The sequence below is a fragment of the Ostrea edulis genome, chromosome 6 (genome assembly GCF_947568905.1).
Source record: "Ostrea edulis chromosome 6, xbOstEdul1.1, whole genome shotgun sequence".
Classification (NCBI taxonomy): Eukaryota; Metazoa; Mollusca; class Bivalvia; order Ostreida; family Ostreidae; genus Ostrea; species Ostrea edulis.
In genome coordinates, this window is record NC_079169.1 from 59,257,389 (window position 1) to 59,269,885 (window position 12,497).

A 12,497-nucleotide genomic window follows, 5' to 3' on the forward strand; every position below is an offset into this window, starting at 1 on the left:
ATAAGACTTCAATTTGAAAATCATGCAGTAAAATCTTTGAAGTTTCTTGCACACTAAGATTTTAGTACCTGGCCAAAATTTTTGTCTTAGTTTCAAGTTCTTTTGTAAAATGGGTCCATTATTCTTATTTCAAACTTTCAGTCCTGATATACATGTACAGACCCTGAAACGTGCTACTACACCTTAAAAACGAACCGAACCGTTCCATGCAAGAAAAGAACCGTACCGTTCAAGAAACGTACCGTACCGTGCAAAAAACGAACCGTACCGTTCAAGAAGCGTACCGTACCGTGCAAGAAACGAACCGTACCGTTCAAGAAACGAACCGTACCGTTCAGAAAGCGTGCAGGAAAATATTATGCAAACCCCGCCCCCAAAAGCCCGAAAGCGTACCGTACCGTGCAGAAAGCGTGCAATTTATGTCACGTGACCCACTTTTTCAGCCACAGTATATTATTTTCACAATGGCGCCCGATGGGAAAGGAGGTCGTAGACTATCGCTGGCTATTCGAAGCATTATCCTCAAACATCACGAAGCTGGGTTATCAACTGTGAAAATCACCGAGATGCTTAAAACATCTTTGATATTCTTTTTTTTTTTTAAATTACTTTCCGTAAATGTCACATTGTTTCAGTGCATATATGTGTATGTATGTTATCAACAAGTACCCAAGTTTTGACTGAATTATGCATAAAAATTCGTTTTATACTGTGAACTGTTAACAGAAATACATGTAGACGTCAGATCACTGCACGGATTTTGCATGCATGCTTCTGCAGCCAGTCCTGTGTACTGTGGATGTATATTTCACTTGCAGACTTTTAAAGAGTGAACCAAGGGGCATTTCGTTGTTTTAACGGAATTTCTGTTTCAATCAATTCTTTTAAATTCAAGGGTGAAGTTAACTACAATACTGTAATAGTACTTACAAGTAGCCTATTTAATTTCTTCATATAATCAGGGACGTCGACGTCCCTGATAATGCTACTACACGTATGGCACAGGGCTTGCCGTAAGAAGATGAAATTAATATTTGTAGCGTTAATGTATTCAATATGTACTTTCCTACGTACAGTGTATGAATCATATGAGAAATTTCTAGACCGATTAGAAAAATTGTCACGTTCTACACTGTAATATTTTCATTACTTTATTAGCAATAATTTTGACATATCTTTTTCTCTTCTACATTGATAACGACCCATATAGATAGATGTAGATTGGCGGATTTATTATCTACACTAATAAACAATTTTTAATTACATCGACAGAGAAATAAATAGATACATACATGTGTAAAAGAATGTAAACAAGTTAAATTGATGCAAAGCATCAAATCGGCCGCAAAAAATTATTCATTTCAGCATTTTCAAGTATTTCAACAATATATAGAAAAGGTATATGAAACATTTTTATTGCAAACTATACACTTGCCTTACTTTTCTGTTAATTTTTTTAAATTCAATTTTCAGTGATCAAAAATAAAGTCAGGGAAATGAAAATCGGACTTCGCGTGATAAAGGATAGGAATATATATGTATTATCATCATTTTATTTGATTCAAAGACAAATGCAACAGATATCTAACATTATTAATTATGAATGCTGACAAAAAAGGACGTACAAACTTCACGTGCAGATATCCTGGATCTTTCATAATGCCGATGATAAATCACAATAAATGTGAAGTGCAGAAAATAATCATTGTGTCATTTGCGACTTTAGTGTATTCAAAACAAAATTCACTTCTTAAAAACTTTTCCAATTTAGGCACTGTAATTTATATCCGGAAACTTAATACGCTTTGTTTTTACACTTACGCACGCCCATGTCGGGGAGCAGTTCATGTAACAACTTTTTATAAAATCGTAAATTAATAAATGTCTGATGAGAAATGAAACACAAATTGAAACGTAATAACAACCATTAAGACTTAGACTTAAGCAAATTCTAAAAACTTTTATTCATAACTTTTATGTACGTTATCAATATGGAATTATTCCATCGAAGCAATCAAAAATAACGTCTCATTTCCCCATGTGCACATTCTAACACAACCACAAATCCTGCAGCCGATAATCAAAGAGCCGAATAAGACCGATCGAGTGAAAACAAACTATCGAAACGTACAATTTATACGAAGTCAAAGCGTTCAGGCCACGCCCACCTCATTAATAAAACGTGCAAACCGTTCACAAAGCGTGCAGCTATTTTTAGCAAACCGTACCGTGCAAGAAGCGAACTGTACCGTTCAAGAAGCGTACCGTACCGTGCAAGAAACGAACCGTACCGTTCAAGAAATGAACCGTACCGTTCAGAAAACGAACCGTACCGTTCATAAAGCGTACCGAACCGTACCGTGCAACTGGTGTAGTAGCACGTTTCAGGGTCTGTATGTTCATAAATAGGGTTCTACATGCTACATCTGTTTGCATACATCTTTATTTTTGCCAGACATTAACAAAAGCAGCCATGTTAGCTTTAAACTTTAAAGACTGAGTGAATGTCTCCATCTTAAAAAATTGAGGCAAAATAAATAAAACTGAAAACTTCACTTGTAATATGCAAATCAGACTTACCTTTGGGCGCCATAGAAAGCTCTGCGACTTTTCACAGCCTGGAAATGGGTCTACACAACATGAAGATCTAACCTGCTTACTCTGGTCTCCAACACCATACCAGTCTGTGTAATTATTAACACCACAACACTGTAACTGTAAATGAAATAAACAGGTCAAACAGAAGTTTACTTGATGATATGTACTGGTACCCAGTCATGACTATGATATGTACTGGTACCCAGTCATGACTGATATATACTGGTACCCAGTCATGACTATGATATATACTGGTACCCAGTCATGACTGATATATACTGGTACCCAGTCATGACTAGGATATATACTGGTACCCAGTCATGACTATGATATATACTGGTACCCAGTCATGGCTGATATATACTGGTACCCAGTCCTGACTAGGATATATACTGGTACCCAGTCATGACTATGATATATACTGGTACCCAGTCCTGACTATGATATATACTGGTACCCAGTCATGACTGATATATACTGGTACCCAGTCCTGACTATGATATATACTGGTATCCAGTCATGACTGATATATACTGGTACCCAGTCATGACAATGATATATACTGGTACCTAGTCATGACTATGATATATACTGGTACCCAGTCATGACTGATATATACTGGTACCCCATCATGATTAACCTCTCTAATAACATGAGCAAGTTCAGTGTACTAAATTTATACAGAGCAGGGTATGCAAGACAAGATACAGTCTGTGTTGTAGTACATTAGCGATAACACCTTCAATATATGATTTATAAATGTATGAAATGATTTGTAGTAGATAGTGCACGTAATACCTATGTATTGTCTTGTGCATGAGTGTGTTAAAGCTATGTGTATGACAAAATTCAATGTGTTTTGTGTGATAGGGTAATGTTTGGTTATGGTTGTGTTTTGAGTGAGGATTAGGAAGTTTTTCTGTAACAATTCAATGTGTTTTGTGTGATAAGGTAATGTTTGGTTATGGTTGTGTTTTGAGTGAGGATTAGGAAGTTTTTCTGTAACAATTCAATGTGTTTTGTGTGATAGGGTAATGTTTGGTTATGGTTGTGTTTTGTGTGATAGGGTAATGTTTGGTTATGGTTGTGTTTTGTGTGATAGGGTAATGTTTGGTTATGGTTGTGTTTTGTGTGATAGGGTAATGTTTGGTTATGGTTGTGTTTTGAGTGATGGGGTAATGTTTGGTTATGGTTGTGTTTTGAGTGATGGGGTAATGTTTGGTTATGGTTGTGTTTTGAGTGAGGATTAGGAAGTTTTTCTGTAACAATTCAATGTGTTTTGTGTGATAGGGTAATGTTTGGTTATGGTTGTGTTTTGAGTGATAGGGTAATGTTTGTTTATGGTTGTGTTTTGAGTGATGGGGTAATGTTTGGTTATGGTTGTGCTTTGAGTGAGGATTAGGAAGTTTTTCTGTAACAATTCAATGTGTTTTGTGTGATAGGGTAATGTTTGGTTATGGTTGTGTTTTGTGTGATAGGGTAATGTTTGGTTATGGTTGTGTTTTGAGTGATGGGGTAATGTTTGGTTATGGTTGTGTTTTGTGTGATAGGGTAATGTTTGGTTATGGTTGTGTTTTGTGTGATAGGGTAATGTTTGGTTATGGTTGTGTTTTGAGTGATGGGGTAATGTTTGGTTATGGTTGTGTTTTGTGTGATAGGGTAATGTTTGGTTATGGTTGTGTTTTGAGTGATTGGGTAATGTTTGGTTATGGTTGTGTTTTGTGTGATAGGGTGATGTTTGGTTATGGTTGTGTTTTGTGTGATAGGGTAATGTTTGGTTATGGTTGTGTTTTGAGTGATGGGGTAATGTTTGGTTATGGTTGTGTTTTGAGTGATAAGGTAATGTTTGGTTATGGTTGTGTTTTGAGTGAGGATTAGGAAGTTTTTCTGTAACAGTTGTGTTTTGTCTGATAGTTAGATACAGTGTTTGGTTAGGGATATACATGTATGTGTGATCGTTAGGTAAATGTGTGATAGTTAGATAAACTTCCTGTTACAACTGTTTTTTGTGATCGTTAGGTAAATGAAGTGTGATAGTTAGATAAATGTTGTGTGATAGTTAGATAAACTTCCTGTTACAACTGGGTTTTTTTGTGATAGTTAGGTAAATCTTCGGCTACAGTTGTGTTTTCTGTAACAGCTTTGTTTTGAGTTACATGTAGGTAAATGTCAAGTTACTTTGTATTTTAACAGTTGTATGATGGTTAGAGAAATTTTTGTTACAGCTGGGGTGTTTTTTTTTTGTTTTTTTTGATAGTAAGTCAGAGAATTGGGTAAATTTTTCGTTACATCTGAGTTTTGTGTAATAGACGAATTTTCTGTTACAGCTGTGTTTTGTACAACAGGCAAGTAGATTTTCTTTAACAGCTGTTGTATGATAGGTAAATGTTTGGTAACTGTTGTGTTTTGTGTAAAAGTTATGTAATATTTCAGCAACAGCTTTGTTTTCTATGCTATTTAGGTGAATGCTTAGTTATGGTTTGTGTAATAGTTAGGTAATTTTCTATAACAGCTGTGACTTGTGTAATAGGTAATTTTCTATAACAGCTGTGACTTGTGTGATAGTAATGTAAATGTTCTATAACAGCTGTGACTTGTGTGATAGTAATGTAAATGTTCTATAACACCTGTGACTTGTGTGATAGTAATGTAAATGTTCTATAACAGCTGTGACTTGTGTGATAGTAATGTAAATGTTCTATAACAGCTGTGACTTGTGTGATAGTAATGTAAATGTTCTATAACACCTGTGACTTGTGTGATAGTAATGTAAATGTTCTATAACAGCTGTGACTTGTGTGATAATAATGTAAATGTTCTATAACACCTGTGACTTGTGTGATAGTAATGTAAATGTTCTATAACAGCTGTGACTTGTGTGATAGTAATGTAAATGTTCTATAACAGCTGTGACTTGTGTGATAGTAATGTAAATGTTCTATAACAGCTGTGACTTGTGTGATAGTAATGTAAATGTTCTATAACAGCTGTGACTTGTGTGATAATAATGTAAATGGTCTATAACAGCTGTGACTTGTGTGATAATAATGTAAATGGTCTATAACAGCTGTGACTTGTGCGATAGTAATGTAAATGTTCTATAACAGCTGTGGCTTGTGCGATAGTAATGTAAATTTTCTGTTACTGCTGTGTGTAATAGTTAGGTTATTTTTCTGCTACAGTTGTGTTTTGTGTGATAGTTAAGATAGCTTATCTGATATAGTTGTGTTTTGAGATAGTTAAAAGATTTTCTGCTACAATTGTGTTTTGTGTGATAGTTACATAATTTTTCTGTTCCAGCCTTTTCTACTTGTGAACACTCAGCATTACAAGAGAGGTTATCAATCTTTTCTTAAAATCATATAAAAAATCCCCTAGTTTCCATAGTGTCATTTCATGCATGAAATATGTACATTATGTATGTACTCAGCTTCCTTCAAGTTTTGAAAAACTTGTAGAATTATGTAATACACACAATTTTTGGACAATGAATGCACATACATATTTAGTCTTATATGCTTAAACTCTCGAATACTGTATCACAAGTATTTTCTGCAGTTGGAATGCGATCAGTAAATGGTAACAAATCATATTCTGTGTTTCCATTTTCTGTGGTTGCATTATACCTGCATATATATGTACTTATATGCATGTATTTTACACTGCGATTGTAAGTTTTATGGATTCTTAATCTATCCACAAAAAATGGACAACTGCAGAAAATACCTGTTTTATGGGATGTTGAATTTGCCAGCTTGATTTGCAGTGCAATTCAGGAACATAAAAAAATACAGGCAAATGTCTTGGCGATACATGTATTGAAATTTGATTGTTGCAGTAACCGATTCTTACATCTGTTTGTATGGTGTCAATGAGCCGAACAATCCCCTCTCTCTTCTGTGAATGAACACTTGAATCAGAGCTGTATTCCAGACTGTACAACATTTCTTCCTTTATTGCTGTTTTGATCTTTAAACACAGAATTTTATCAAGTTATATTTAACAGACTTAGATACTTAATGAAATTATAATTATGACAATCTCATCAAACATTTTTCACTCTATAAGTTGATGGCATTTTCTTTTAATAATGACTAGTATATGGAATTTTCTTTTCCTCTACATCACACGATCATTCAATTGTATAATAATGACTAGTATATGGTTTGACTCACATCATTTTGATATGATAATATCAATGCAGTGGCTGCAACTTCTAGTCCAAATATGATCAGAACAAAAATGAAGTACTAAAAAGAGATACAGTAATATCATTATAACATACAAGTAACAATGGTGTATGTGGTAGTTTTAAATTCTCAAAACAGGGAACACTGTCTAACTCAAACGGAGTGATGGGGAGATCAATTTACAAAAATTTAACTAAATTTGAAAACAAAGTTTAATGTCATTAAATACAGAAACTCACAACCACCATCATGCATTTGTTCTCAGCTATGGCACCACAACAACCCACAAAGCCAATGACAAGAGTTATGGTTCCTGCTATTATCACCAGTGAAGCAGCCGTTAAGAAGCTGTACGTGGGCAGCACCACTGAGAAGGAGTCTCTGTTTGCTTGCATCCATATTCCCACAGCGAACACTCCACATCCCAATACCTAAAACAAATTATAACAAACACATACCAAAATCATAGGCAACCAGGGGCCTACATATTCATACACTGAGAGACATTAATAACCTTAGAGAAATTGCTATCTCTTATGGCTATAAATTCAATGAGCAATATAAATGTCTATCACATGCCAACAATTTTACATTACTGTACAACATTTTTAATAATCGTATACAATGCTAGATATTTTCAAATGATTTAAAAGTATCATTTTACACAAAATTGTTCACCAGTGTTCATCAGTCTGTAGATATTATACATGCATTACCCTGGTTTAGATTGTGCATTAAGTAAAATGTTTACACGTACAGTACAATAATCTCTTGAGTTAGCTAAACAATTTTAAAAAGCTATTCTAGCTCTAAAACTTGAATTTTGAATGTCATCAGGTATTTTGATAATGAAAGTACCACAAACAGTCAGACAGGGATGAAAAAATTTCTGTGCAATAGTTGTACATCCAAAATGAGAAAAAGTCCAGGAAATTATTTGACCTACTTTTAGCCATAATGTAGGTCATGGTGCACCAAATAAGCTGAAATGCAAACTGAATCTGTATTTCTCTGAGAGGAAGGTTGTGACTACATATCAGGACAATACCTGTTATCCATAACAGAAAAAAATCTGGAAAACTATTTGACCTACTTTTAGTCCTAGAGTAGGTCACAGTACACCAATCCAGCTGAAATGCAAACCCACTCTTACACTTCTTGAGGGAGAAATTGTGACCAAATTTCAACGCTGTAATTTTTTTATCAACCAATTCAAATGGATATGTCTATGAAACTCTATGTTGTTCAATGTCTTTTTAATATTGTATATGCATCGAGAAGTACATGTACTCATGTAGACATCTACACGTGGCAGTGCTGTATGATTATTCAGTATAGTGTGATGTCATTACCTGTAGACAAACCTACTGATTATAACTGGCCTGAATTGTTATGCATTCAACATACAACATTCTATGAACAAGAAAATTCCTGAATACAGTATGGTCCCAAAGCATTGAAGCTTTTTCCATTCCCTTCTTCATATTCTTAAAAAAAAAAAGAAGTTTTTTGAAAGCAATGTGTTGTAACAGGAAGAGAGAATCTACAATGGACCAGACTAGGATTTATGTCCGAGTACCACTCATCCCTGAAGACAAACAACCCAGAATATTTATTAACAAGCAGGCATTTTCACCTGTCATTTCCTAGAGATGGTCTACAGTGTAACGGAAAGAGAACAAATGCAACAGATAAGACCCGGGTTCAAGCCCAGGCTCCCGCCTGTCTGGTCAAGTGCTCTACCAAGCTATCTGGCCAACTATGATTGAACTCGCCATAGTGTATAGAATAATTAAAGGTAATTCAGTCCATCACATCTGAATAAAGAGCACATGTAAAGTATACATTAAAAAAACAATATTAAAAAGTTAAATAAAGATATCATATACATGTAACTTTTCAAAGCAACCTTGGACAGCTATATTTTCAAAAGACTTTTAAGACTACATACCCATATTATGACGTTGAATATGAGAAACAGATACTTTATAGTACAAATGGCAGATCCTTTTCCCGACCGACCCATGCTGAATAATCAGTATCTCACATATCTGCTTATAACCAAACTGAAAGAGATAAACGATAAAATTACCTCTTTTAATTTACATCTTATTAATATTTTCATAATGACAGAACATATATATGATAACAACATGCTATCACCATTTATTGTCTGTTTAATCAAGCATGTCATTAAAATAATAGCGTGCAAGAGCACTGCAAGCTCTAATGATTAAACCACGTGAAAAAGTAGGCAATACAGCTGTACCTTTGTAAAGGAATTTTCTTTTGCGTCTCACGTTATCTGATTGACTTTTCAACCTTCCGACCACCTCGGTCTCTTTCTTAGCAAATGAACAAAAATATACAAAAGAGCTATTTAAAATCTGTCAAAGGCGCATGGTTTTAAAAACGAAAATGACTAATAGAAATATCAACTCAAATTATTTCATGGTAAAAAGCTAGTTTTGATACATGACTTTATAGAAATAATTATTTGGAGATGATAATCAATCGAAATTAATTAAGCTGAAATGCTTATCAAAAGTATATTTTAGAAAGATGACGCATGTGCAAGCCAATCAGATAACGCGAGATGCAAAGTGATGTCACAACCTCCTTTAATGCTGTCAATGGACGTAAAAGCTCAGGTACAATGAAATAAATGACAGAATATGACAAATAAAACGGATGGAATGGGATTTAGATGAAAGATATAAGTAGAACTACATTAGCTTGACGAGATATTTGCAGAAATTCCTTTGATAAAGTTGGTTTATACCCCGTGAATTGGTCTCGAAGCAGGTAGCCCCATTTGTTTAAATGATTTGTTTGCACACCTTTACATATATATTTAATTAGTATCTCACAAGTGGTCATCTCTAAAGCTTACAGAAGGTTAAAACTTACTTTTCAGAACGACTTAGGCCAACAAAAAATATACGTTGGTTTCCACTTTCCCGACCTACCCTAAAAATTTCTGCCGACCCTAACACATTTTTTCCCATTCTCACAGATTTTGCAAATGTCATCACTACAACAAGAGTATATTTATTGACTTATTTATTAAGTTATTTATTATGCACTAATACTAGACATATTCCAAAACACAGAAATAGTTTTTGTTTACAGTAAAGTGAAGAAATGTATTGATTCATCATATAACTTTTATTTGATTACTAAATAATCACTTTATTCTATGCACAGTAGAATACTAAATCATTAGAAAGTTATTCAACCTATAAAAAAAAAAAAACCTACCTACCAACCCTTAAAAATGTTGAGGTGAAAGTGGAAACCAACATAAATTTTTTTTTGGACCTTAAGAGGGTGATAGGTGGGGAAATAACATATTTTGGATAAATTATTGGCTCTGTATAAAAATAATTTCTGTCTAGAAAGGGGGCGAGGGGAAGGGGGGGGGGGGTATGTACATAAGATCTATACAAGTTATCCACACTTCAGGTGCCTGTGCTCTGGAACATATCAGGTACTTTATCTGTTTAGAGACTAGAGTTACCTTAATTTAGCAAAAAACCTATTATACCGCAGGACTTTAATTGTTCATGATTTAACATAAAACCCTGGGAGAGAGATAAAATAGGCAGTTTCTGCTGCCCAATTCCATAATGTATGGAGTATCAGACTATCTGGTAAATAAATATTGAACCTAATCAAACATTGAATATTACATAATATATACATGTTACTGCGCTCGCTCAAACGGTAGCGCCATCAGCAAATCAACATAATGTAAATATATGCACTAAAGTATACTGATTGTTGCACTTCATCTACCGTAACCTAGAAATTACAGTTAAAATAACGAATAATAAGTTACAAACCAATATGCACCGCCATGTTGTAAAATTGTAATATGTAAACTTATCTGGCAACTTATATTTTTCCGGGAAAAGGTTGAGGAAGCTAACCTTGTAGGTTTTTCAATAACTATGTTGGGATAAATCCTAAGATCGGTAAAGTTGGCTACTAGTAACCAGCTACTAGTAACTGGCTACTTAAAAAGAGAAAAGTTGGCTACTAGTAGCCAGCTACTTGAACCAGGAAAAGTTAGCTACTAGTAGCCAGTTACTAGTAGCCAGGTACTAAAAGTAAGAAAAGTTAGCTACTCGTAGCCAGCTACTACAAAATATAAAAGTTATAATTACTGATAGCTCGCTACCAGATAAAGGTTAATGAGTTTGAAAATTATTATCTATCAGATTTATTTCTAAAGAGGACGAGGAGTCGTATGATATTTAATGCTCAATTGTCCCCAGTTACATAACGTTGCAATGCAAAATACGAATACACTTTTTCAACTGAGTGTTTACTTTAAAAGTGATACGGATTGAATTCAGACCTTCAATCATTTGATATACCATCCATTTTGAGATATCTGCTACTTTTACAATTTGATTCGAGTTACCCTGAAATTTCAACATAAGTGTGAATACCGTAAGAAACTTTATGTTTGTATTAGATATCTGACGAATTTACGACTATACATATGGCAAGAAGTGATACATGCTGTTTTGGTACTTCCATAAAATGTTTATGATGTCTTCGTAAAAAGTTTTACTAATACATATGTAAATACAGTATAGTTTACAATAACGTTGTGCCATTTTGACGTTATTTTATGCGACGTCATGAACAAGAAAGCTATGTCATGAACTCAATATGAAAATAATCCAATTTATGTCGCCATATGCTTAAAGTTTTATTAAACAAATGTGCACTATGATTTTTATTTGAAAATTCTAATTGATTTTTTCCGAAAGTTTTAATCAATTGTAGATGATTCGATGCAGTGGGTGCTGTGATTTGAAGGACGATTAGTGTAAAATTGTATCTAAGAATTGTAGAGCAACCCATATATATCAGGGCCGTAAATTACATGGAGGCGGAGGAGGCAGCTGCCTCCTCCAACTTTTGAGCCAAAAAAAATTAGAATTTAAAGTTCATTAGAATTTATGTTGTTTCCAATAACTAAGAACATGATACCTCCCTTAAAAAGCATTCCAAATCTTTCTTTTAGAATGAGTTAGTCAAGTAACATCTTAGAAGGCCCTAGAATCAAGGATTTTGCACGAAACGTGTTCAGTGTGCACAAAATGTGCTCAGCGTCTGGGGGCCCCCAGACCCCCGCCTAATTTCCTGCCTCCTCCAAATTGAAGGTTAATTTACGGCCCTGTATATTCATTCAATTTTAACATTGTATTTACATTTGCATTGTTTTAATCTAAATTAAATGAATATCATATATGTACGTAGCGCGTGGTTACCTTAAGTTATTCTTGTGTGTATATGTACACTTTGTTGTTCTTAAAAAAAACGGCTAATTTCGGCGATTTCGGTAAATAATGTCAATCGGAGATAAGGAAAATGACGTCACAGAACATATTACGTCACTAATTTCCACATGTATCATCAGGGCCAATGCCCTAGTGTATAATCATAATGATTAAACCAAGTGAAACCACATTCTAAATTTATCCTAATTTTGTGGCGAAATTTGGGCCTTAATGTACCTTGCTCTTTCCAGATATCACGCTTAAGGAAGTCAGCTACTTATACCTTTTGATTCCTGGTATCCTGAAATTTCAAGTTTTTCAAAAAATCTTAAAGAACTCCTTGTTTGTATTAGATATCTGACTAATTTTCAACTATCCATGTGAAGTAGGATGGTATTAGGTATCTTGATAT

At 34.2% G+C, this 12,497-nt stretch overlaps 1 protein-coding gene across 4 annotated transcripts in view; it reads right to left on the minus strand.

Annotated features, from left to right (window-relative positions):
* LOC125645614 (tetraspanin-9) overlaps window positions 1–10,679 on the minus strand; it is a 21,006-nt gene extending 10,327 nt beyond the window's left edge. For 2 of the 4 annotated variants that reach the window (XR_007359397.2, XM_048871234.2), the window contains exons 1-6: window positions 10,634–10,679; window positions 8,740–8,854; window positions 7,028–7,219; window positions 6,774–6,848; window positions 6,451–6,567; window positions 2,581–2,715 (exon numbers count right to left, since the gene is read on the minus strand). Coding sequence is in view for 3 of the 4 variants with exons in the window: in XM_048871234.2 (XP_048727191.1) it covers window positions 2,581–2,715; window positions 6,451–6,567; window positions 6,774–6,848; window positions 7,028–7,219; window positions 8,740–8,814 (594 nt within the window). In the remaining variant the exon portion in view is untranslated. Of the gene's footprint in view, window positions 1–2,580; window positions 2,716–6,450; window positions 6,568–6,773; window positions 6,849–7,027; window positions 7,220–8,424; window positions 8,606–8,739; window positions 8,855–9,057; window positions 9,146–10,633 lie in introns of those variants that run through there. The other 2 variants (XM_048871235.2, XM_048871236.2) reach the window with 2 other exon arrangements.
* Between the last annotated feature and the right edge of the window lie 1,818 nt (window positions 10,680–12,497).